A 26658-nucleotide genomic window follows, 5' to 3' on the forward strand; every position below is an offset into this window, starting at 1 on the left:
CTATGGAAAGAAAGATACATATATATGCAAGATACAAAGTTAGAAATCTTATGAAAATTTAAAATGAGCTCTTTTCTCTATTTTTGTACTTCATTTCTCTTTCCCAGGTACCTATGGCAAGAACTCCCACATAAATCTTAGTGACTTGCTAAGTTAAGAGTGTCACAGAATTAATTAATTAATTTTTGTTCTTCTTTTTTAGGTGTCCTTTGTAGGGAGTATAGTTCTTTTTAAATTTTTTTTTATTTTTTAAAGATTTTGTTTATTTGAGAAATAGAATGAGCGCTTGCACGCATGAGAAAGAGAGAGAAGGAGCAGGGGGCGGGGCAGGCTCCCTGCCGAGCAGGGAGCCTGATGCCGGACTCGATCCCAGGACCCTAGGATCACGATCTGAGCCAAAGGCAGATGCTTAACCACCTGAGCCACCAGGCACCCCAAGAGTGTCACAGAAATTAGTCAGGAAGATGCTTAGTGCCTTGTGACTTAAAATGTGGCCCATAGATCAGGATAATTGGCATTACCTAAGACCCTGTGAAGAATGCAGAATCTCAGGATCCAACCAGACCCACTAAATCAGGATAAGCATTTTACCAAGACTTCCAGGTGATGTGCATGCATATCCAATTTCTGCGAAGTCCTGCCTTTGAGATTAGTAGCTTAAAGATGGCAGATATACAGTATATGTACTAAAGAAGCACTTCATTTTGTATACATGGCAGACACCACTCATCAATCACAATAATTTTCTCACTGAGCAGCTTTAGAAATTTCTCTGGGCAATCACTGCCAATCAATTAGTACGGAAGCCAATTTGCACCCCCCCTTCCCTGATCTAGCCCAACTCTCTCATTTTACAGATAAAGAAACGGGCTTAACGAAGCAAAGTGATCTGACAAACATTACGCTGGTCCTTCACAGCAGAGCTGTATTAAACTCCGAGTGCCCAGCCCCCTGTGCAATGTTCTCATCGCACCATGCTGGGAAGTTAGGCAGACATAGCTCAACCCGGGACTTAAAATTCTTTCTCACCATCCCCAAAAGAGCCCTAGGTTACCTGTCACTGTCCTCACAATGTGGTGTACTGGAAAGAGCCTGAGCTTTGGACCTAGAGCAAGACAGCTTAAACTGCCCCCAAACTTTGGATATCACTCAATACTTAGAAAGTTTTCTGCTAAAGGGGAAAGAAGGGAACATATTTTCCATCACAGTTGAACTCTAGTCATGGGATCCTGATTAAAAATAACCCATCCTATCTCTCCCTTACTTTACTTGAACAAGGTGGGTTCCAAGTTTTCCGGGAAACTAGCTAATAGATTAATTCACCAGTGACTTGAAATGCCATTAAGCAAGCAGAAAGGGCCACTAAAAAATGGGAAGACCCCTCGGCCATCTTTCCCTGCCTATATTCCCCACTCCTTGCTACACTAACATCTTTCCAACCCCCTCTTAGCTTAAAAAAAAATTAATGGCATTCATTGTTTATAAATGCTTCTGTTGATCTTTCCTATTTCGGTTCCTGACTGCTAGTGGAAAAACTTTCCCTACTTCCCCCGCCCCTCACCCGCACTGAGCTTTAAAAATAGCAACGGGAGTTGGGTTGGCTCGGGGCTTTGTGTTTGGAGACCACAGCCTTTGCCCTCTGGGTCATTAGTCCACATCGTAATACCATGGCCACCAAAATTTCCTTCTCTTAAGTGTGTTTGGCTTCAAATGTTGAGAGAAGACATCCTCCTCAATGATCACTTTCCAATGACCATTTGGGAATTATCTGACTTGACACCCTTATCAACCCTACTGATAATCACAGCTGCTCTTTTTTCTCCCTTGTCTGGGGTCTGAGGTTTTTACAGTCCCGTTTGCTTTCTTCAGAACTGTTCTAGCTTAAGGCTTGAGAATTTGCACTTCTTCTTAGGTCTCCCCAGAATGGATTGGCCAGTCTAGGTTCTACTCCTCTCCATTCCCAAAGTGCTTGCCTAGGAATTTGGCATACTGTTAATATCAATCTTTTGTACATAAAGATGGCTTTAATAACAGTGACCAGTTTTTGAGTTTCATAGTCCACAAAGAATATTCATGTGTGTCACTCTATGTAGTTGTCAGTAAATTCTAAGAAATAGATAGGGATTGTAATTTTCAATCCCGTTTGAAAGACACTGGGATTGAGAGAAGGTCCATCAGCTGTCCGAGGTCACTTGATCTGCTAAGTGCAGAGTCAGAATGCCATACCCACCTGACTCCTCTGCACCATTCCTCCTCTCTCTTGCTCTCTCCCGCAGGTCTGCCTTTTGAGTCTGTTTGCAAAGATTCACTTACAGATGTTCACTCGTACCACTGATGATGACTGGCAGGGGTAGTGAACAAAGTACCACTTTCTACAAATCTGATGGGACGAAACCCCATTGCTTCTTTGCTTTTATTGGCTCCTGGAGGTTTTAGAATAAGTGTCAAGTCAGAGAAGCGTGAGTGTAATTCTTTAGGCAATGAGATTAAGAAGCATTCCTGAGAAAAGCAGTAATTCGATGTCAGTTTGTTTTTCAGATGAGGTTTGGTGTAAAGTAGATGAGGAGGTAGAGATGGAGAGAAAGAACATGACTGGGGTAGTTCTTGAAATAGTTCATGTAAGATGTGCTGGATGAAGCCTGGGCTGGGGTGGGAGCAGTGGGGGAGAGAAGAGGGGCCTGACCTGACCACAGAGAAGTCACAGAGTGCGTGCATGGTTTCTGGATGAAGGGGCCAGGGAAGAGTCAAAGATGGCCTGGAGGTTCTGGCCAGGAGCTGAGAGCATGCAGGTGCCACCTGCCCCAACAGGAGAGGTCCTCAGTGATGTGACAGCTTTTATGAGGAAAGGAGCTGCTCTGTGCCACTGTGGACATATTTAAGCATGTCAGCATTGCCAAGGCATCTGGGCAGCCAAGTTCTGGCTGCTGAAGTGAGAGGAAACAGGGAGAAGCAAGGAAAGTTACTATAAGTGGACACTACTGTTTTTGGGTACTGTCTCATTTAATCTTTATACCAAATCTACCAGATCGGCATTTTTTATTTCTATTTTTAAAATAAGAAAATGGATGCCCAGAAAATGTTCCTTGAAATGTCCTTTTCAAACAGGGATAGCAGGCTGATCTCATGCAAAGTGATATAGGCCTTCTGGATCAAACTGAGTCAGGCTGGTTCACTGTCCTTCCTCAGTTTTAATAAGTCATTCTGGTTACTTCTCTTTATGGCCTTAGCACAGGGTAAAGGTGGTGCCTGGATATCGTGGGCAGGCTGAAGTGATGTGAATTCTTTAGACAACATTCTTGCTGTGGCAACGGAATCACGCATTTCCCTAACTGAAGGTATGAGTGCATGCGTGGTGTGTACATGTGTGCACTCCCACATTTCATTTGTTTGTTGTTATGTTGTCGGGGTGTGGAGGAAAGGGTCATGAGAGGCTTTTGGATTTTCTTTCCAGGTAAGCTTGGCAAGTGACAGAACAGTCTATGCTTTGGTTTTTCTCCTTCAGCAGCCAGGTGGTGTTTGATAAGCTACTAAGAAAATGCTTTAGTAGTATTTAGCCATGTAGGTCTCCCCACCTTGCCCACGCCCCCACCTCATCTGCAGTCCTGAATAACTGGGTCACAATGCATAAGTGTCTCCCATACACACACACACACCACACCCTGCTTGATGCTTTGAGCCCCAGACACACACAAGGAGCTGCCCTATATTTTACTACCAGCCTAGTTCTGTCATCTCATGATGCAGTATCCACTGTGGCTGACAACCAATGGGACCATTCTAAAGTAGGTCAGTGGAACATTCTGAATTTAAGGCAGCTGAATGGAAGTTCGGGCTACACATTTTCCAACAGGTCTGCATCTCCCGTGTTCACCTGAAGATGGCCTGTTCCCATGGTTCCCCAGCCTCCAAACACAGAATTAACAATGTGTCCAAAGGCAGGCGGCCTCTCTACATTTGTTTGTCATGGCTTGGTCTGAACCTCAAGCAGGAAGGCATGAATCAGCAGCATCATAGTTAGGAAAAGGTTCTGTGGCTTCAACTTTAGAAAACTCTCAAAGCATATCCAGGATTCACAGCAGTGTCCACTTTCTGACTGCTCAAACTCTGCCTTCGATGATTCCTCCTTCTTTCCTTCTGCCCTGGATACCTTTTTTATTTCTTGGTGGATGGGTCAAGGAGAAAATGTATGAAGCACAGTGGGCCTTGGGGGAACATGGAAACACACATATTCAGAATATATTTGCTATGATATTACTATATCTAGCTGGCGATCCATAGGGAAGGGCTAAAAATTGAACAAAAGATCACCTGAAATTATCACTCTCCCCGCTCTAGTGGGTTATTTATGCAGGGAAAATACTGTCCTGTGTTGCCCTTTCTTTCTGCTAAATTATGATCTTAAAAGGCTCCTAAAAGACAAATCTCTTCTTTGGGGCACAAAAAAACATTATTCTTCTGGGAGATCATTGCTATGCCGTGATTCAAGAAATCACCAAACAGTCTGCAGGCATCACGATCTATAATTTAAGAGGGACAGTCTCTGTCCTTTGGCTGACTTTCCCCCCAAATTGTAACATGTAAGACTCTGGCCCATTAAGAGTAAAATAAACACTTCACAGGAATAAAATCTCACATTTTCTTTGTAACACTGATTAAACAGTGGCAGTGTCTGGCAACTTGAGAAATTTTTATTTTCTGGAGACCTTTATGCATATAAAGATTCTTCCTTCGCCACTTGGTCCCTTTCTTATTCTTCCTAGTCATGAGATGTTTAAGGATGGGATAAAGGAGGGAGGCAGTGTCCATGTTTTCCTAATACCAGCCTATGTGTACATCATGAAAAACAGATTTAGGAACATCTGCCTAAGTATGACCAATCTCATACTCATGTCTAGACAAATTAGACTCTGATAGTTCCTCTGGCTTCCTGACTTCCCCAAAATGGTCCCCAAATGGGGTTCAAATATTCTCCCAACAGTGATCTGGCTTCAGGACATGCCAGTGGGTCCCCTGGATGGGGGTCGGGGGAAGGCCCCTAGAAGGATAGTGACAGCATCGCGAGGCCTGTTAAACCCACCCTGTCCACCAAACACCACAGTTTGTCACCGAAGGAGGCCCAGTGCACCTTCAGCTGAAAGTGGGAAGGGCTCCTTCTCAATTCCTCCAGTTTCTGGATAATGTCTATCCCCTTTCCTTTGCTACCTCCCAGGCTCCTCACTTGAATTCATGAAGATGTGAGATGTCAGCACTGCGCCTGGCACACAGCTGGTGCTCAATGTCTAAAGGATACATGGTTATTGGGATTACCTGCAGTTCTACCTTCTTACTTCTGAATATTTTGCTTTGTGTATAACAAAAATGATCCTAGCCATAATTCTGATACTATTATTTCTGATTGGTTGAGGACTCATTTATCTATTCATTCACTTATTTAATAAATTTGCACTGAGCAACCCCTACAGCTTGGTGCTGAGGATGCTGCAGAGAACGCATGCACTACAGCGTTCACCCTCTGTAAGTTATGCTGTCACACTTGCCCTTCATCAATGAACATGACTGCATTCCATAACCTGCCCCCTTTCCACAATGCCTTAGGGAAAGACATATTTTGGAGGATTATACTATATTAAACAAAAGACAATTAAAAACAGCATTTGCTTTGGGTTGACAACAAAATACAAGAAATCCTAATATTACGATAAAGGAGTCAAGAGAAGAAATAAAACAAAACAACAAAACAAAACCCTGGAAGAATAGTGTAGGGAATATAGGGAAGCAAGAAATAAAATTTCACGATCTAGTAGAGGTGGTACCGGGCAGAATTGCCACTCCCGATGATCTAATTACTGTCATAAAGCAGCAATTCCCAGATTTTTGGACTTCCCAGACTGAGAGGAAAGGGGAGGGTGTACCACTAGCTTCAGTGGAAGCAGAGTGGGCAGCGAGACAGAGCCATAGGACACGGCTGAGGGACATTTCATAGAAACTGCAAGAAGCGCTGAGTTGCTCACCAATCTGCCCCAATCTGCAAGAGATTCATTAGCCAAGCAAGTGGGGCCCCTGGCAATTCACTCCCATATGCTTTTGGTAGTGAAAATATACACTGAACAACCAAGAAACAAACAAGAGCTGAAGAATAGAGATGTTATGTAACAATGGAATAGGGGGTAAATACTGAAATCAGTTAAAACTAGAAATGTCTAAATAGATGTATAAATCTTATTATAAAATGTATATCTAAATTAATATTTATTCTCAAAGGTCTGACTTGTAAAACATTGGAATAACAATAAAAGTCTGAATTAACAAGAGTGGCATACTTGAGTCAGGGTTAAAAGCTTGGTAAGTTATGGGGCGCCTGGGTGGCACAGTCGGTTAGGTGTCCAACTCTTGGTTTCAGCTCAGGTAGTGATCTCGGGGTTGTGAGATCAAGCCCCATGTTGGGCTCCATGCTCAGCATGTAGTCTGCTCGGGTTTCTCTCTCCCTCTCCGTCTGCTCCTTCCCCTCATGCTCACTCTCTCTCTCACTAAAATAAATAAATAAATCTTTAAAAAAAGATTTGGTAAGTTATCTGGAATAATAGAGAAATCAAAATGCCAGATTTATTTTTACTTTTTAATAACTTGACAAATGTAGAATAAAGAGTGTTTACTCAAAAGTAATCAGTAGGAGAAGAGTATATTATATATCTTCCAAAACACAGGAGGTTATAAAAGGAAAGAACACACAAATCACACATGACTAACACACACACGCACATACACACGTGAAATGGAAGGACACAGAAAACACGAAATAGAAACTACATAGTAATAGTTTCTCGTTTCCCTTCCTTTAAGAAGGAAAGGCAAATATTTCACTCATAACAATGAATGCGAATCCATAAATCTCTTTTATTTTAGAATAAAAATTCAGGTTGGGGAATAAAGGAAATCTAAAATCCAATTATGTTTATTCGCAAAAGCAGCATTTAGATAACATGACCAAAAACGTTTAAAGTCAAAAGTAGATAAAGGCAAATATAAAACAAAAACCAAACTAAGGTGGAAGTATGACTATAACAGTGGGAGTTCAGGACACTAGTATTAGACAGAATGGGATGGCACTCTATTTGTATCTGGATAGAATTTGAAATGAAGAAGATATCCCTGTTATGACCCTTTGTGCACTGAGTAACGCTGTGTTAAAATATGCGACACGAAGGGGAAATGAAGAGGAAGATCACGGAGGAGGAAATAGGGCTTCTGTGTCAAGCTTCCTTTTAGGCAGGCTGGAGCCTTAATATACCTGGAAATAACTTTCAGGGCGATTAGGAATTTTCCATGTTCTTCCCCTATTTTTTTAAGAGATTTTATTTATTTATTTGAGAGAAGGAGAGCATGAGTAGGGGGAGGGATAGAGAGAGGGGGAGGGAGAAGCAGACTCCCCGCTGAGCAGGGAGCCTGACATGGGGCTCAATCCAAGGATCCTGGGATCATGACCTGAGCCAGAGGCGGATGCTTAACCAACTGAGCCACCCAAGCGTCCCTCCCATTTTGTTTTTAGTTGGCTTCTATCTCTGTTGGTTGGTATTTGAGGGCAGACTGGTCTTTTTCCCACCCACAAACTACCATTTTCTAAATACTCAGCGTGTGCAGGGTGTGTGCTAGCTGCCATGGGAACGGGCACATAAATGAGACCTGGTCATGTCTTCAAGTTGCTTACCAACGTCTAGTCTGTTTGAGGAATGATACGCAAGTTCAGAGATACAGTGGTCACCAAAGAACTCGAGGAAGCACTGTAGCTGGGTCTGGATAGATTTGGGACCAGAATTGATGGAGAGAAGCAGGAAAGAAGGGCATTTAGATGTTCCAGAAGGAATGGCAAAATGTCAGCACACTGAAAATGGGCTCCAAAAACACTTATTAGGACCTTCCCCAGGGGGTAGGATGTCTGAGGGAGGGTGGTGAGAAATATGGTGACATCCTCTCCACCTACCTCCTCTTGCCGTATCTTCTCTCTGGTCAAGGATCTTTACATTTTAAAAAGGTGATGATGTGCAGGCCCCCTGTGATGCTCCAGGGCTCAACACTAGCCCTTAGACCTTAGTTTCTTCTACTTCTGTGTGAAACTCCAAAAAACCTCCTTTCCTGGAGCCCACCAGCATCCATTTCTGCTCAGTCTTTGCTGGAAGGAATGTGGATTACTTTCTCATGTAAGGAATTTCCAGTGAGAGATTTCATAAAATCCTTAGCATCTGGCGGCAGGCATCACATTTTAGGAAGCTGACAGAAGACGCTAGCTTAAAAGTATTTTGTGCCCCTTTCCTTGAAAGGCACTGGGGTGCGATGTTCTCTGAGAACACTGGACCTGAATTGAAGTCTTAATAACTCTTTAATGAATTTGCCTTTGTAAGCATTGAAAAGGCTCTCTGAATTATGTACACTAAAGAGGTACAACCCCAAAACTGTTAAACAACAGCCAAGTGGAATTAAGGAAAAGTAGATGTTGAGAGAGAGAACTCTGTAGTTATAATCCATTTGATCCACTGTCTGTTCTCCACTGATAACACTCGGTAGTTTTCAGAATAGCGGGACTTCAAAATGCTAATGTGTGCTGTCAATATCCAAAGGGAATACGGTGTACAGCATTTTCCAAACATATACTTTATTGTGGAAAATCCCCCACTCCCCAAGTCTGTAGAGCTTCTGGAATTATTTTTAGAAGCTCTCCCTTTTAAAGTCTTCCATCATTGGGCACTTGGGACCCTGGGTGAGTTTAAACCCTCTTCTAGATGAGATCTGTTTAGCTGTTTGAGGACACTGACCACGTTCCCCAAAGTCTTCTCCATGCCAAACATCGCCACGTCCTGCAAACATTCCTCCTCTGGTAGGGTCACAATCTCCTTACCCCGCCTGTGCGCTAGTTTTATTGACTTTCTGTTACTAGAGTCAACAGGATTCTCTCACGCAGGTCAGCTGAGCAAAGAATACAAAGAATTACCTCTTTGGAACTGGGCATTATACTACCATTCTGTCCTCTACAGAAAAGTAGCAGTTAAGTTAGTGCTACTTTGAAGCAGTTAAGACACCAGAGGTGAACAATCCTCTCTGACAAAGCACTGAGGTCTGGGTACTGCATTTCAACATGGATACATACCATGACCCAAAGGAAAGGATCTATTTGAAACTTAAGAAAAAGGTTCTAGAGAGTATTTGTATTTTCTTATCTATTAGCTGTACAGCTTCTAAAACAATTGTCTGGCTAAGTGATTGATGGCACCTCAGAGTTTTAGTTCTATTCTGAGAATACACAGATTTGACATTTGCTTTTCAATATTCCCCTTGATTTCTGTTTGGCCTTTCCCATCAAGAGACAACTTCATTGGTGAGCAAACACTGCCTTTTTAGTTTTATGTACATATGTATGTGTGTGTGTATGATTTTTTTTTTCTATTCAGGGTTTGGTTAAGGTTTTATGGCTTTTCTGAGCAATCAGATGAGGTCAAAAAACAGTTAAACTAATGGTCAAACAAGAGCATAGCAGAAAGGTCCTGGACTCAGTGTAATGTAATATTTCCTCATCTTATAATGTTACCATATTACCATTCATTATATTAGTAACACAATGTTATTGGTACAACAATGCCAAGGTCCCTCTGCATTTTATATTCATTCATAATGGAGGATGTTTTTATATTACATCTACGTTTACAGATGTCATGATGCTGCTGGTGCCTTGTCCAGATCTGGTTTATCATGCTGATGTTGTGACTTTGGGCTGCTAATGGCTCACAGGTGCTCTTTGCTCAGAGAATAAACCGTTCTAAAGACTGAATGACAGGAGATACAGGCCGGCCCCCTCATCTCAAGGTGGGACTACTAGGTAATAGCAGTCTGTGTCCCAGAGCTCCCCACGGGTGGTATCAGTTTGAAGCCAACTCCAACTGAGGGCACATCCTTGCTTGGCTCCTTCCCCTGCCTCTTCTGCTGAGAGCAGCAGAATCTGAATCCTTTCCTGAGGGCACGCCCCACAATAAACCACTTTCACAAGGATCTCTATCTCAAGCTCTGTTTTAGGGATGCGGACCTAAAACAAAGTCATTATTACTTCCCTCTGTGGTTGCCACTTGGAGAGTTTGAAAGCAAATGATTCTTCATGCAGTGACTCTGTAAGCAACTTGAAACTGTAAGCAATGAAATCCAGCTGTTTTGCTAAATATTTGTTTAGAAAATATGAGCCCATTTAATATGCTGTCTTCTAAGTGGATGCTAACTAAGAACATGTAGTTAATTTAAAAATCGTTATGGAAACAATGTATCTGACAGTAAGTGGAATGGAGTCCTTTGGAAAAACCTCCTTAATTGATGGAGTAGACTCAGACATTGAGTCAGTTATATTAATAGTCCATGTTGGCTTGTTCAAGTCTCTGAAATTTCAAGGAGAGGCAGATTACCACAAGCAAATTCAATGCTCTCCTGAAATGAGGGTGCCATAGAAGAAATACGTTTAAGTTGATGTACAATGAAAAGGAGTCCCCACCCATAACAGTCCACATCGCCAAGGCTTAAGGATTGGAAGAGTGGATCTGCTTGCTGGATAAAGGATGCCCATCAAGCCAGGAGGATTCTCCTAGCCTAAGACTGGTTCTTCAGTCCTCTTGACTCAAAGGCTGGGAATTTCAACACTGGGGCTGAGGTACACCTGTCTATTTGTCTCTCCGTGTCTCTCTCTATGCAAGCTATGGCTTGCATAGCTAAGTTTTCTGGAAAGGGACAGTCTGAGGAGGTTATCATAAGGGGTAGCCATATCCTGGAGGCAAGATTAGACTTACAGAAGAGCCTGCCACAGTGCCTGCTCAACCCAAGGGTCTGGGGGGCCACACTGGTGGGGGAGGTGCAAATCCAAAGGCAAGGGCGAAGCTGGCAACAGGGAATGAGTTATAGAGCGAAAGAGCTGAAGAAATTAGAAACTTAGAGCCAGGGAATGAGACTGGGGTCCTGGTCTACTTTTCTTGGTCACTTTCTTGTGGCAAATGTGTAGCTTTTCCAGCTTTAGGGCCCAGGCAGTCAGGCGAGGAACAAATGTGAGGCTCTGTCAACCCAACTCTGTGTGTCCATTCCAACTCAGAAATCCTAGACAGTGAGAACGCCAGATTCCTTTTATTTTTAAACAAACATCCATCAATCTAGGAACCTTACACATGACTTTTGACTTTTCTTGGCCATCATTGTATAACCTTTGGTTCTCAGTTGAAAGGAAAACAAAAACTGCTCACATATATTTTCTAAAATGTCACTCTTAGGGGATAGCAGCAGGTGGTATTTCCCTAGAACTTGGGATATGAAGAGCTGGCGCTTGAAGGAAGGGAATCTGCAGGTAATACCTGTGGAGACAGGAGGCTAAGTTTGAAGAGCAGGGAAAGGGAAGGAGGGCATATCAACTGTGCTCTGGGATCACTGACAAGCGTGACCCCTGCCTCCTTTTGGGAAGTTAGGACATTTGCCAGTCTCTGCTTCACACATTGCTTGCTCTTTTCACCTCCTTTCTGTCCCCTTTCCTCCCACCTCACACAGAACTCTTCACTAAGTCTCCTTCCTCTTTCCTAGAAGGAGCCTGCTTGCTTTCCTTCACTTTCATCTTTGAAAAGAGCAGAGTGCCTGGCTGACTTTTTTTTCCCCCTTCTGTCTTTTTAAAGATAAAATGGCAGCTAGGATATAAATTTAATTCTAATAAGGGGGAAGATAGAGTAAGGTTCTCTTTAGCACAGGGTGCATCTTTTTTGTGATTTTCAAAATGGAGTCCTTCGAAATTGCGGCTGGTACTTGAGAAGTTTCTAAGCCCCCCGCCCCCGCAGGATAATGATTGTGACATTCCTCAGAGGCAAACTCATTTCTGTTACTCATTTTAAAAACACACGTTCCTTTGTCTTTTCACACTCGTCACGGTGAGATTTAAAATAGAGACACATCATCACCTATTTAAGGGTTATGAATAGCCTTGCCTTGAAAAGGCCTGGTGGGAATTTATAGGGAATTGAAAGTGACGCAGCAGACTTGGAAGACAGCTAGGCAGACAGGAAAATGAGCTTGGCGGCCAAGCTGCCTCCATATCCCGAGCACAGGACATGAGACCCTCTTCCCACCACGCTCGCAGTCAGATTCGAGGCATCACTTCCAGATGGAGAAGTGGAGTGGAAGGGTGGGACAGACCCAAGACTTGGTGCCATCTACCCAACAAAAAAGTTTCAATGATCCAGAGATCACCCTCAGTACTGCAGTAGGTTGGATGATTGACCCCAACTTCACCCCTCCCCATACCCGTGTCTTTTGTCCGGTGGCTCTGCAGTCCCTGCTACTGGAGGTGTAGTTCTCCACCCCTTGTCATGGGCTGGGCCCACCCACACTCTGGAGGAATGCATGCCACCTCCTATCTGAGGCCTTAAAAGCTCGGTATGCTTCCCCTTGTCCTTGCCGTGGGAAGAGCACACCCCGGCTAACCCACTTGTCCAAGGAAAGGGTAAGAGATGAGCAATAGAACATGTGATAGCAGCCCAACCCCAGCTGATCCAAGGAAGCCTGACTAAGGGTCGAAGAAAGCTACTCTAAGTGCTGGGGCTCGAGAGCACTCGCTACCCAGCAATACTATGGAAGCAGTGAGTGATGCAAACACTGATCCAAAATGGGGCTTGGTCACAGGAAGAGCGTGAATGACCATGACTAGAAAGTGAGTGTGAATAGAATACGGTTTTCCAAAGATGAGGACAGTCCTTGTGTTTATGGTCGCTAGATGGGCAGACGTTGCTTCCCCGTTTGAACATCCCACCCCTTAACTGGGTCTTGGCCAAGGGTGAAGGGAATGACAGGATCCCACCTTCCTGGCCATACTGGAAACCACTGATATATCCCAGTTCAGTGATGACAGACGTTGGCTTCTTTCGGAAGCACAAACATTTCAAAGACTATCAGATAATTAAGGAAGAAAAGACCTTCAGATGACCTCTGCCTGACACAAGTTAAACCACGCACTACTCACAAGGAAAGCCATTCATTCAGTCAAGTGCATGGCTTAAGTGGTTATATTCTCACTGAAATTTGCCTTTTAACTTTATCCCTTGTTCCCAACCCTCCCCTCTAAAGCCACATTGCATGAGTCTCTTAACTCTTCCAACATGGTACTTTCAAACACAACTGCACATCCTAAATCTTTTCCACGCCAAACTCCCAGAGATTCCTCATTCTTTTATTTTGACACCCCACTCACCATTCTAATCACTCTCTTCCAGACACCTACCTGCTTCTTCATGTCCCTCATAAAATATGAAATGCAGAATTATAGACAATCTTTGACATGTACCTAAAACACTGCCATGTACATGAGGGACTAATTACTTCTTGTTACCTGGATGTTATTTTTTCCCCATTATTTATGCCTATTAAGTTTAATTTCTTTTTCTGTAAAACTAATTCGGTTTATCCTCTGAATATATTTCTCTGCTTCAGGAGAGTAATGACTATTTTCTCCTCTAATAATGATGGTGATAATACCAACTCCACTGGGCTCCCTTTACTGAGAGCCTACTCATGCCTGGTACCTCCCCTCTGCCAGTTCACTAATCCATTCAAAACCCCTGAGGGTGGTATTATCATCTCCATATAAAATGAGGACACAGGCTCAGAGAAGGTGAGTCACTGGCACTCAGTCACACAGCTGCATGGGGTTCAAGTCCAGCCTGATTCCATGCACATGGTCTTTCTACTATCCTCACTCCCTTACATTGTTTTATCTGGAAAGGGAAAGGCTAATTATGTCATGGGAGTAGCCACGAGCAAAACATGGGTCAGCATTGTCCCCACTCTGTGCACTGAACAGAAAGGTGCCTCTTGGCCCACTCCGAATGAAATGCCTCTCACCATGTGACATGACACAGCCATCAACTGTGTGAAAGCCATCAGAGTGCCACAATCACATGATTGGCCTCAAAGACAGGATGGAAAGGAATCAACAGAGGCCAGTCCTGTGATCTTCAACCAGAGTTTTCTTCTATTGTTGTGGTGGACACTGTCAATGCTCTGCCCAGATACCCCTACTGCGTGTGCACAGGCGGAGGGATGGCCCCCTAAAGGTGTCCACCTCTTAATCCCCGGAACCAAAGAACATGTTATGTTACAAAGCAAGGGAAAATTGAGGTTGCAGAAGGGAGTAAGGTTGCTAATCAGGTGGCCTTGAGATGGAAAGATTATCCAGGTGGGTGCAAGAGGGAGAGTCAGGACCAGGGAGAGGGCGGTGTGAGAAAGATGCAACCTGCCATTATAACTTTGAACACAGAAGGGGCCACAAGCCAAGGTGGGGGCCGTCTGTAGAAGCTGGAGAAGGCAAGAACGTATATTCTCCCTTAGAGCCTCCAGGAAGGAATGGAGCTCCTGATGCCCTGATTTTAGCCCAGTGAGACCCACTGTGGACTTTCAGTGTCCAGAACTATAAGATAATGAATCTGCGTTGTTTTAACCCACCAAGTTTGTGATACTCTGTCACAGTAGCAAAAAGCCACTAATACACCGGAGGTGTGTGTACTGGCTGCTAATGACTCACAGCTACCCCTTTCTCCAGAAAATTGCCTTCAACACAACATGAGCCACTTGGCCCAGGGGGTTCTGAAAGGGCCTCCGTCGTGGGAGGAGGAGGGAGGCCCACAGAGAGTAGGCTACGAAAGGCTGGCCTCAAGGAAGGACCAGCTGTGCGACCCATGCGCCCGTGCTCCTCCAGAGCTGGCTGAAGTGAGACTCCCACTGAGACCACTTTCGTATTCAGCAACTTCCCTGCCCCAATCCGCTTCCTCCCTCTCCCTTCTCCTGAGAGCGCCCCCTCAACCTATCACGTGAACCCAACTCCCTGCTCAGGCTCTGCTTCTAGGGAATCTGGCCTGAGACAACAGTCAGCCTCAGAAGAGATGCCAGGCTATAGGAAGCTGGTCCTGGAGGGGAAATGGTGGGGCTGGATGGTGTGTGTCAGGTATGTGTCAGGGTAGAGGAGCTGGAAGATGAGACTAGAGGGCATACTGGCTTTTCCCCGGGGCCTTGCTGGGCCCTGGGCCTGACTTGATCTTAAAAGTGTCCTTCCCTGAAGCATTCATGCCAAACCGGACGCTGTGTAAGCGGGATCCACAAGGTGGGGAAGGTCTCAGGGTGCTTCCAGGCGCTCCAGGAATTCGATGGGCTACACTTCTGGAGGGTCAGCGCCATCTCGGGAATACAGCCCACATCTGGATCTGGATCAGCCCTGCATTTTTCATTTTTCAACCTCGTTTCCAGTCGTGATACCCTTTAACTTCTCCTAACTGGGGGGGGGGGGGGGGGAGGTTACATCCTCACGCCCCCTGAGAGCAAACACAGGCCTGTGTTTTGTGGCCACTGGTCAATTATCAGGATTTACTGCTGCTCTTGAAACAACTGGTTTAAACTCACTCTGAATCTCACCCAAATTGCTTTTATGATTTCCTCTGTCTGTTTGGTCACTGGGTTCCTGACACAGGAAAGGCAGAAGAGTATGAACTGTGGACTTTCTGTGCGGGTGGCTCTGAATGGCCTACTTTCTCCTTGTAGCTGGGACATTCTATGGATCATTTTCATCATCTGGGCACAACCCCTAAGACTCTCAGCCTGCCCCCATTTCTCTGAGGTACCGTGAGTGAGTCCGTGCCAGGTCCAGACTTGTAATGGTGGCTCAATCACCTTTCCTGCCCAGTTCAGTGCCTCCCCCAGAATCGTCCCTCCCACGCCTGTCTGTCTGGGTCATTCCCCTACAGTTCACCCAGCCACAGATGCCCCCTGCAGGCTACCGCAGACAGACAGCGCCATGCACCCTGTAGTGGATGCTGTGATGTGTCACTCAGGTCCCCCCACGGTACCGAAGCATTCTATGCCCACCTGCCCAGCATCTTGGTTGCCTCCCACTGATTCCCCCTCTGCCTACTGCCCTTGGCTGAAAAGAGCTGCTATGTCCAGGATTAGGCCCTCTCCCCAGGGGCTGCCTATACACAGTGAGAGGTGATGCGGGGGTACAAAGTCCCAGACCTCTAGCCTCAATGCAGATGACTGTCCAGGGCTCCTTGGGGATTAGCTGAAGGTGCAACTGTATCACCATCCAACTTCTCCCTCTGCCCAGTCCTGCTTTCCCTTCCCTGTGCGCAGCTATTGTTCTCCAGAACATTCCTGAACAACCTGCCCTCATGTACATCTCTGAGGCTCAGAATCTGTCCTGGAGCCTGGACTTGGGCTACACAACTCTCACTTGCCCTTCCCGGGGGCGCGGGGAACTGGAGGTAGGGGTGGGGGAGGCCTTACCCACGATCATATGGTTGCAGACATCACAGAAAGTGGGCTTCTTGAAGATATGCTCCTGAAAGGCGTGGGCCTTGACGCCAGCCCCTGGGTGCAGGCCGGTCCTGGTGGGTGTGGATGTCAGGCTTCCAGAGGTGGGGAGTGGGCTGGAGCTGGGGCTGACCTCAGCCAGCATGTCCGCCTGCAGCTTCACGTCGCTGTTGGTTCTCTGGAAGAAGTTGTCAGCGCTTTTGCTCCGTAAACTTTTGGTCTTGAAAGAAAGTGATCGTTTTAGTTTCTGGAGCTGCAATGCAATGACAGAACACTCTCTTACGATCAATCATGCAGACTCACGCTGGGGGGGTTGAGGTCTGCTCCAGGCACTGCACTGTTCCAGCTGACACCCTCTGCCCCTCCTTGGGCACACAATGTGTCCCTGTGTGGGTGGGCAAGGTCAGTGCCTAAAGGGTATGTGGCAGTCCCTTCTCCATCCCGTGCTGAGCCAGACTGCTCAGAGAGGCCCCAAGGTGCCTTTGCTTCTGCCCCTGCTCCTCCTCCCCGCCTCCTTGAGGTCCTACCAATGTGCTGTCAAAGAGTCCCATGACATTGAACTTTTGACACCATTTGCCTTTTGAATTGGAATCATTGGAAATATTAAGTGTATGATCTTCTGGGCTCAATGGCTGTGTCTGCCATGCCAGAGCCTCTGCCAGTCTTTCTCTCTGATGGTCACTTAGCAGCTACTTGTCTCTCTACATGGCAAAGCAGAAGAGGCCACTGTCTGCCCCGAATCCATCTGGGTGAACTATCCACAGAACAGGAACCAGAAACTCTCAAACCTACTTGGGTCTGAAGCTTATGGATGAGTAATGTGTGCGTGTGTGTGTGTGTGTGTGTGTGTGTATGTGTGTGTGCACACGCGAATGTGTGCGTGTTTGCAGAGGACACGGCGTGAGATTACTTGTTTGACTTTCTCTGCTCTTCTCCCTGCCTTGCTGCTTGTTTTTGGCCGTGGCAAACTGGATCATTTCTCATTTGCCTTGCAACTTATGAAGAATTAAAACCTGGGTTTGGAGAATTAATTACTGAAAGGTCTGGGTTTGGTCCAGGCTGCACCACCAATCCAGCCTTCCTTACTGGAGCTAGCAGGATCTTTTGGAAATACAGATGTGAGCATGTGAGCCTGATGTTTAAATCCTTCACAAGGTTTCCTTTGTTCTTAAATCTAAAGAAAAGTTCCTTGTCATGGGCTCCAGGTACTGGCAGCTTCTGCGTCCCCATGACAGCTTGTAGCAACATGTACCTTGCTCTGTCCACGCCAGCTACAGTGGCTCTTTGAAAGTCTGTGGTATTTACTATGCTTCCTCATTGCCACTCCTTTTGTGCATACTTCTCCCTTTGCCCAGATAAAGGAATAAAGCACTTAGTAGCTGCATGACCTGCAACAGGTCACTTTACCTTCAAGGTAGTTTCCTTTTGTCATTGACTATCCATGGGGACTCTGCCTGTTGTCTGGAATGTCTTTGACCCAAAGCTGCAGACAAAAAGGAGCTAAGCACATGAGTCTAATAAAGGCCCCCATCAAGTGTAGTCAAATACCTCTCCAGGACACATAAGATGAGCTCTGCATCAACCCTCCAACCTCTTCCTCAGAAGACCAGGAAGATGTGGTCTTTTGTGCTTGGGGTAGACTGCAAAAATGCTATAATTTTCCTCCATTACCCTTCCCCATTCACCTCTGCAATGTAACTTTGCAGCCCCACCCATCAAAGGTAGCATGTTTCCACACTCCTTGGATCTTGTTGATTTGGGCAACTTGACCAATAAAAGGTGGCAGAAGCAATTTTAAGCCAGTTCCAAGCCCAGAACTCAAGATGCCTTGCATGCTTTGTCCTCCCTCTTGGAAACCTGCCAAACTGCCTTATGAACCAACCCAATGTAGCCTGAAGGATGATGAGAGACACAGTCCAGTCACCTCCCATCACATGAGTAAGACCACCGAAGCAGAGCTACCCTGTTTCCCTGCAGGGAATATAAGGGTCTAGAAGAAACCAGAAGAACTGTCGAGCTGAGTCCCATCCAAATCGTAAGCCCACAGAACCATCAACTAAAGAGATGATTGGTGTTTGAAACCATTAAGTTGGGTATCTATTGTGTGTACACAGCAATACATTGCTTCTCCCCACCTTCCTGCCATGTGCTGGATTTTACTTCTTTCCCCATGTGAGGTTGGCTGTGGCTGTGTGAAGCCAGCTCCCCACTTCAGGGAGCCATCTGGGGAGGAGGCCTTGTTAGGGCCCTCCTCTAGAGGAGCTCCACTTATCCAGCGATGAGGCATCATTAGCCAGAGACCAGCAACACCCTATATTTAAAGGTCAGAAATGGTGGGTTGGCCAAGAACACTGTCTCTTTCCCTTTGCCCTATGGCCCAAACCCACCAGAGGCGCTGTAGCCACCAAAGAAGGAAGAGAAGGAGGTGCTGGTGAGTTATTCTGGCGTTGTTCATTACTGTACCATAACCTAGCCTATCCTGACTGATATAGGGGAGCAGGGTCATGCGTCCTTGGGAGCCCTGCATTTATTGTGAAGAGGACTCTCCATTTCCAGCAAAGCTAAGTGAGAGCGGGAACAAGACAGCACTCATTGAGACAGAGCCACACCAGGGTAAGGGCCAGAAAGCCATAAAGGAGAACAGACCTTCCTCACTTCCCATCCTTCCAGTTATTGGCTGGGCTGGTGCTGGAGGAAGGGGGGTTTAAATAGATAAGACTAGAGTTTTATTGTGGACAGATTTTAATAAAGTGACCAGGAAGTTAAGGAATCTGCTAAGATTTTGTTGTGGGCTTGGCAACCCAGGGCGAGGGTGGTTTATTAAAGCAAATATCATCATATAGAAAAATAAAATCCTGTCATGGAGTTCAGATGGTTCAATAAATTGGCTACTCTCGTCTCAGAAGCAGAACAGAAGCACCTATCCTAATTATAATAATAGCAGGTGCATCCCCAGGTGACCCTTCTTCATTTTCCCAACCATCCAGTGAAGACACTGTTGTTTTACTCCTGGAGAAATGGTTGAGGGAGGTTAAGGGACTTGCCCAAGGTCACACAGCTCATGTGAGTCAAGCCCAGGGTTCAGAATTAAATTTACCTTCCTTTAAGCCCCCATTCTTCACACTGGCAGTGATGGACAGGTGATGCAGAGGGAATGGAGGAGAGCTTACTCTTCATCCTCAGGGGGACAGAACTACTTTTGGTGGACAGTGAGAGTGGGAAGGGATGTGCAGTGAGAAAGCAAATCTGCTTTTTGGGGAGCTATTTCCCTTATTTTATATATTTCAAATTTCTTAAAAATAAAAAAGGAGCATAGTTGTTTATCAAAGGGGAGCAGCAGACTTCCCTTTAAGGCTTCTCTGACAGACTCTGTGGACTCTGTTGCTAGGCCAGGGAAGGTCATGGGGTGGGGCCTACGTCCAGTCTGGTCTCCCTCCTGTGCTCGTGTGCTTTATTTCTGCCTTCAGAAACTTCCATATATGGCATTCTGTGTTCCTTTGAAGTTTAGCATGATGCCAAGACACCTGTAGCATTTTCCTTGTCCTGTGGGATGTGGCTGGAAACTGTGTCAGACTTTCAGAGTCTGCCTGCCTACAGAGTTGGAGAATTTGCCTTGGAAGTCAATGTAACACTTCTTATTCAAGTGGGTAGCTTAAAAGAAAGGCCTACAAGTTAAACAAAGTCTGAGCAGTGAGCTCAAAGGAACACACTTTCTCTAATTATTCCCCAAAGAGTAGAGGCCAGATGGGAACATATAAAATACAGAAATAGAAGCAAACCCCGATAATAGCAGATGTCACAAAATGATCTTCCAGACAACATTGGCACAACCCAACTCCATTTTTTTTATAATAATAATGGGAGAAGGAACATATATTCTCAAGTACTTTGCCGTGTGCTAGAAACTGCTCTCTATATTTTAATTCATGTAATCATCCTAGTGATCTGATGAGTAAGAGATCATTCATTCATTCATTCAATAATTCATTCAATAAATATTTATTGTGTCACTACTATGAGCCAGGCATTGGCCTTGGCTTTGGGGTTATAGCAGCGGAAAAAAGAAAACCCCCCCCCCCTTAAGGTTTTAAGGTCTAGTGGGTGGAGATAGAAAGTAAATAAATAATAAAAGATGTATATAATATAAATTTGGGTAAGGATAAGAGACATGAAGGAAATAAAAGTGGAGCCAGGCTTTAGAAAGTGACAAGGAAGCCTTCTCTGAACGGTGACATTGGAGCAGAGACACATGAGAAGTGAGGGCATGAGCTACTTTGGAGAAGAACAATGTGGGTAGTGGGGGAAACTATGGGCAAAGGCCCTGACAAGGTGGGTGTGCCTGGGGCAGAAGGTTGAGGGAGAAAAGGGGCAGAGAAGTCAAGGGTCAGCTTCATGCCAGGCCTTGCAGGCCATGGCAAAGGCCTTGGAATTTATCCTAAGGGTGATGGTTTTGAGCAGAGAATTTTAAAAGGGTTCCTCTGGCTGCTCTGTGGAAAACAGACTCCAGGAGGGCAAGACGGAAGCCCGGAGACAAGTTGGAGACTCTTGCAATTATCCCAGGGAGAATCCATTTTGGCTTGGCCTGCCATAGTTATAGTACAAAATGGTTGAATATGGGGTACAGCATGAAGGTAGAACCAAATGGGCTTGTTGAGGGATTGGATATGGAGTATGATGGAAAGAGGGGACTCAAGAATGATTTCAAGGTTTTGGGCTTAAGCAAGTGGATGGATGGAGGGACCATTTACTCAAAGGAAGAGTCCTGGAGAAGAAGCAAGTTGGTGTGGGGCAATGGGGTGGGGATAAAGAGTTGAGTTGGGGAAAGTAAGTTTGAAATGCTTATGTGGAATTCATGTGGAGCTGGGTATGTGGCCTTGGAATTCAGGTGAGGGGTCCAAGTTGGGTAAATACATGTGGGAATCACAAAGACATTGATGGTACTTACAGCTATGAGGCTTGATGAGATCACTATGTAGTTAGTGCGAACACTGAAGAGAAGTGCTCTGAGGATGGAGACCCGGAGGTCAAGAAGATTAAGGAAATATTTTGAGGGCAAGATGATTAAGAAAAAAAACAAAGGAATCTGAGAAGGAGCGACTGGCGAGAAAGGAGTGGAAGCTCTGGGAATAAAATGATTCAAGGAAGAGAGAAGAACCCACATCATCAAATAATGCCTATACATCGAGTAATGTGAGGGCTAGGAGGAATGTCTTTGGGAGTTTTTTTTTTTTTTTTTTTTTTTTAGTTTATTTAGTTGAGAGAGAGATGGGGGGGGTGAGGAACAGAGGGGGAGGGAGAGGCAGAGGAAAAGAGTCTCAAGCAGACTCCCTGCTGAGCACAGAGCCTGATGCAGGGCTCAGTCTCATCACCCTGAGATCATGACCTGAGCCGAAACCAAGAGTTGGACACTTCAATGACTGAGCCACCCAGGTGCCCCAAGGAGGGAAGGGGGCATTTATTTAATGGTAGCAGATGCAGTGAAGTGGTAGGGGTGAAGACCTAACTGACAAAATTTCAAGAAAAAATGGCGGTGGTGGGGGGAGTGAATGCAGGTGGTGAGCACAAGCAGTTTTGCTCTAGAGGGGGATAGTGCCAGGGAAAGGGGATGCACCATGAAGGGCGGGTCTGGTTTTATTTCAGCATGGGAGTTAGTTCAGCATGTTATTAAACTGATGTTGCAGAAGAGAGTGCGGAAATGCTGGAGGGATGTCCTCGAGTAGATGGGAGGAGGTGAGATCCGGTGCACTGGAGGAACAGTTGACTTTAGCCGGGAATGAGATGGTTGATCCATACGGGGAGAGAGAGAGAGAAAGAGGCAGACAGGCTGGTGAAGTTGGTGCTAGTTGGATGTAATCTTCTCTTTTGACTGCTTTTTTTTTTTCTCAGTGAAAACAGAAACAAGTCTATCTCCCTCCCGAGTGAGGGGAAAAGGGAGGGAGTTGGAATCTGGAAGTGAGAAGATGGAGAATAGCTGTTTCAGTGCATTAGCACAATGCACAACGCTGGCTGGTACAGAGGGTCTGTTTCAGGTTATTACCTCATTTTATAGATGAGACAATTGAAACCCAAATTTAAACAGCTAGTAAGTTGCAGAATGAAGATCCACATACAGGGCTCTGTAACTCCAAAGCCCCTTAAGCCAAGTAGACTTTCATAAGATTTCCTACTATTGGGACGCCTGGATGGCTCAGTCGGTTAAACATTTGCCTTCAGCTCAGGTCATGATCCCAGGTCCTGGGATTGAGCCCCATTTCGGGCCCCCTGTTCAGCTGGGAGCTTGCTTCTCCCTCTGCCTGCCCCTTGTGCTCTCTTGTGTTTGTTCTCTGACAAATAAATAAAATCTTTAAAAAATCAAAACAAAACAAAACAAAACATAAGGTTTCCTACCCTTGACCTCCTTTAGTAAAAGTCCTCTGTTTGGTGTGCTCTATCTTCTGATACCAGCTGGAATTTTAGCAATAATCCATGTGGTTGCCATGTTGAGCATGGCAATCAGTTGGGGAACACAGAACTCAGGCATCATTAGAGCAATGGAACATGGGGAATTACAGCCTGCAGGTGATGGCAGTGGCATGTGTGTGATTTACTAGTCTGTTCTGCAGAAGCACATCAAGTTAATTAGCCAGCATGTGCTTGGTCATTTCAGCCAGGATCTGAAGTTGCACTGTGTGGGAAAGAGGTGGTTCTGGAGCAAATGCATCTCTGCCCACACAGGCATAAATTGGGAGGCACAGTCACTGTGTCAGTTTGGTTTCCTGTCAAGTCTCCTCTGAACATTTCTTTTGCTATCTGAGGCCCCACCAATAATGTGCTGGCTTTTGCTGCTGGATCGAAATGAGGTCATCTGCAAGCACATGCCTCCTCCTTGGTACATACATGTGATCTAAATTTTTGGTTCGTATTTTAACTTTTCTAAAATAGGGATATGTCTTCATTAAAATACTCATTCTTTTTAAAATTTGTATTTATTTTTTAAAATGACTTTATTTATTTGCCAGAGAGAGAGAGCACAAGCAGGGGGAGCTGCAGAGGGAGAGGGAGAAACAGGCTCCCCACTGAGCAGGGAGCCCGATGCAGGACTCGATCTCAGGATCCTGGGATCATGATCTGAGCCAAAGGCAGATGCTTAACTGACTGAGCCACACAGGTGTCCCTGAAGTACTCATTCTTTAATTTTTTTCCTGAAAAGGTATTATTAAACCAATTGCTGACAGCTAAGACTCGGGGAAATGAGTTATTTGCCTGTGTGGTATGACAGTCCGAGTTCCGAGTTTCCCTCGGAAACTCAGGTCCCTTCACTCTCCACCAGCCACACAGATGCACTTCCTCTCTTCCAAGTTTGGCTGATGCTGTGGTTCCTCCCACGCTCACCCATAACATTTTATTTATGACTCTACAGGCAGATAGGGTGTGCTGGGGTCCTGAGAAATGTAATGCCTGTGATGAGGGCCTTCTCACCAACCTTTTACCCATCCACGGCCTGATTTCTTTTAAGACACGATATATTCCAGGTCCTGATCAGCTTCTGTGTGGATGGGACTTCAAAGTCAGAAATAGTCTTCTTACATATACTTAGCTTTGTCATAACCAGCTGCAAAAACTGTTGTTAATGAATATGTTGGTAAAGCAAGAGCTACTGGATACAATTAACTTGGGCAGGTCCTCAAGCTCCTTAGCTTGGGTTCTATCCATAAACAGAGAGGAACAGCTCAGAGGCTACTAAGTTCCCTTTCTGTTCTGACAAGTCAGCACAGTGAGGGAACACAAAAGACCTGGAACAGTCTCTACTTATAGGAAGTCTAAGATCTAATTCTGGAGACAAGTAGCAATGCTTAAGACTCTCCAAGGGTGACACGAGATCCTATATTTATATTATCAAGTGATAAGTAGAGTGTTTTGATCACTGCCTATTCTAATATGTCAGAAAAGGGAGTTATCAATGGGGGCTGGAATAATCAGAGACATTCTTTCAAACCTTAAAGAATGAATTGACTTTAAAACACATAATTGACGAGTTTATGCACTTTGATGGCCCCCCTCACATGTAGGTTATACCCAGTCTCCTCCCCGTGTGATACAAGAAACTTCCTGATGGATGAGGGCCATACACCTGCCCAGTAGACCTCTAGTCACCCCTCCACCATCCCAGACACACAGACACATTAAGAGAAGTCCAAAGATTTTCAATGATGCCCAGTGATTTTCAAGATTTTTTATTCTGCCTGAAAGTGGCATTCCAGTCTACTTGGAAAATGCCTGATTCTCCTTGATTGCTTGACTTCTGTCTGGCCTCTCGCCTGACCTTCCCTGCAGGTGGACAGGGACTTTCTCTCCTGTGTGACCCAAGTGCGCAGAGTGGAGATGTGTCACTGTTCCTCCTGCCCTCTGCTCTGGGCTCCTCTTCAGACCATTAGGCTATTCCCAACAAGTGCCTAGCACATAGTAATGATATTAATTAGACTAGCAAATAATTATTCAGCTCTTATTACACACCAGACTCTATCCTAAGGGTTTATGTAAGTTATCTTTTGATCTTTGTGCTAACCCTGAAATAACGTGCCCAAATACACCCAGAAAAAGTGCTAGAGTCAGGACTAGAACCAAGCACCGGTTGACTTCAGAATCCAAGCTCTTTGCCTCTATACACATTTGTTAAATGACTGCTGGACAGACTGACGGATGGACTGAATGAACAGGAAGAGCTCCAGCCAGACTGAAGCCTTGGACATGGAGGCAGGGATGAGTGCACCATGAACACATGCTCTGGGGCCCCACAGGATTTCAGCAGTGCTGAAACAACCGGACTCTAAACATACTAGTTGTGCAGCAAACCCTGACTGAAAAGCTGGCCTGCCTGGTACCCTAGGTGTGCTGGCACGAGAAGCAAATTGTCGTGATGAAGGAAATGTGCATGGGTGCGTGTGGGTAGGTGTCCCAGATAATGACGGAAGCCAGGTGGAAAGAGTGTAAAGCATGGTAATCACAGAGACCCACTGCAGGTTTTCCAGAAGGAAGAAACAAGTCCTGATGATCAAGTCGTGGTAGGACCTGGGTGTCTTAGAAGGAGTTACATCAGAGACATACCCTGGGATGGACAAATTAGTAAGCTGCTCCCTCCAGCCCTAAGGCTGGCTGCCATATTTCCTCCAAAGATGTTTCTGTGTAGCTCCCAAGTCCACAGTTGCTAGAACAGGGAGAATGTAGTAGCATGGAGCTCCTGGCTACTTCTCACCTCCTGCTCTTTGTGGAGAAATTCAAGATCATCAATTTCCTGAGGCATCATCATGTACTTTTTAAATGTCGTTGATTTTTTTTTTTTTGGTCTTATCCTGAAAACAGTCCTCACCTAGATTGTTTAAGCCAAGAGTGGTGGCATTGGTTAGATCTTGTTTAATGGCATACATCAAGAGAATAATACTTCATTTTTTTGGTACAGCTACACACACACACACACACACACACACACACACACATGCACTTTTATGTGACATACCTTTCCATGAAACAGCCCTGTGAATGCAGCAGGGCAAATATTACCATTTTACAAATGACAAAATGGGACAAAAGATGTGAAGCGACATTCCCAAGGTCCACAGAGGATGAGATGCTTAATGGGGAGGAAGAGTTTTAAGGATCATCTTAGGTGCAGGGACAGAAGATCCTTTCAAACCTGAGGATGACGCACTCAAGGCTCTGGGGTCAGACAGTCTTCTTTGCTGCCCTTCCCGGCCTGGGGGCCCCAGCAGTGTGAGCACAGGAAAGTTACTTAACTTCTCTGAGCCCCAATTCCCCATCTATAAAATGGGGACAATAACACTTTCCTTGCAGGTTTTTTGTGAGGATTAAATAAGATAAACATCTAAAGCCCCTGGCATAGTCCTGGCACTCGGGGGCCATACCCTAACACTCAATGCCTCAAAATCCCCAGCACACCACCATCCTTTCTGGTTGGCATGAGGTTAGGAGCGTGGTTCTTATCCTTCCCCTGTGTGTGGATGCCAGTGTAACAATATTGGGGCCATTGCAACACCTTCAGGGATGGGTCAAGATTCCTCTTGGGCAAGAGTACTATATGTGCTCAGAAGAAATACTTTGAGAAACCAAAGGCAAGGGAAGATGGCACCTCAAAGACCAAACTCAATAATAAAAATAATAATGACAATAATAATAATAACACAGCACTGTGTTATGGGAAGCATTGAGAAGGGTGAGGTTTGCTGTCTGAGGGACAGAGCTGTGCTACAATGTATATTGGAGTTAAGTTGGGAGAGGGGGTGGGCTGCCATGAGGGAGGTGTGCAAGAAGGTA

The 26658-nt window shown here is 45.3% G+C and overlaps 1 protein-coding gene across 4 annotated transcripts in view; it reads right to left on the reverse strand.

Moving 5' to 3' along the window:
* STAC (SH3 and cysteine rich domain) overlaps positions 1-26658 on the reverse strand; it is a 156183-nt gene that overhangs the window by 81353 nt on the left and 48172 nt on the right. For 3 of the 4 annotated variants that reach the window (XM_028107233.1, XM_028107232.1, XM_088021441.1), the window contains one exon: positions 16324-16603. In XM_028107233.1, coding sequence (XP_027963034.1) covers positions 16324-16603 — 280 coding nt within the window. Of the gene's footprint in view, positions 1-16323; positions 16604-24595; positions 24749-26658 lie in introns of all 4 variants that reach the window. The other variant, XM_088021442.1, reaches the window with a different exon arrangement.

This window comes from Eumetopias jubatus, unplaced genomic scaffold (assembly GCF_037043125.1).
Source record: "Eumetopias jubatus isolate StellerSeaLion01/CBP00866 unplaced genomic scaffold, mEumJub1_p1.0 scaffold_1, whole genome shotgun sequence".
Classification (NCBI taxonomy): domain Eukaryota; kingdom Metazoa; phylum Chordata; class Mammalia; order Carnivora; family Otariidae; genus Eumetopias; species Eumetopias jubatus.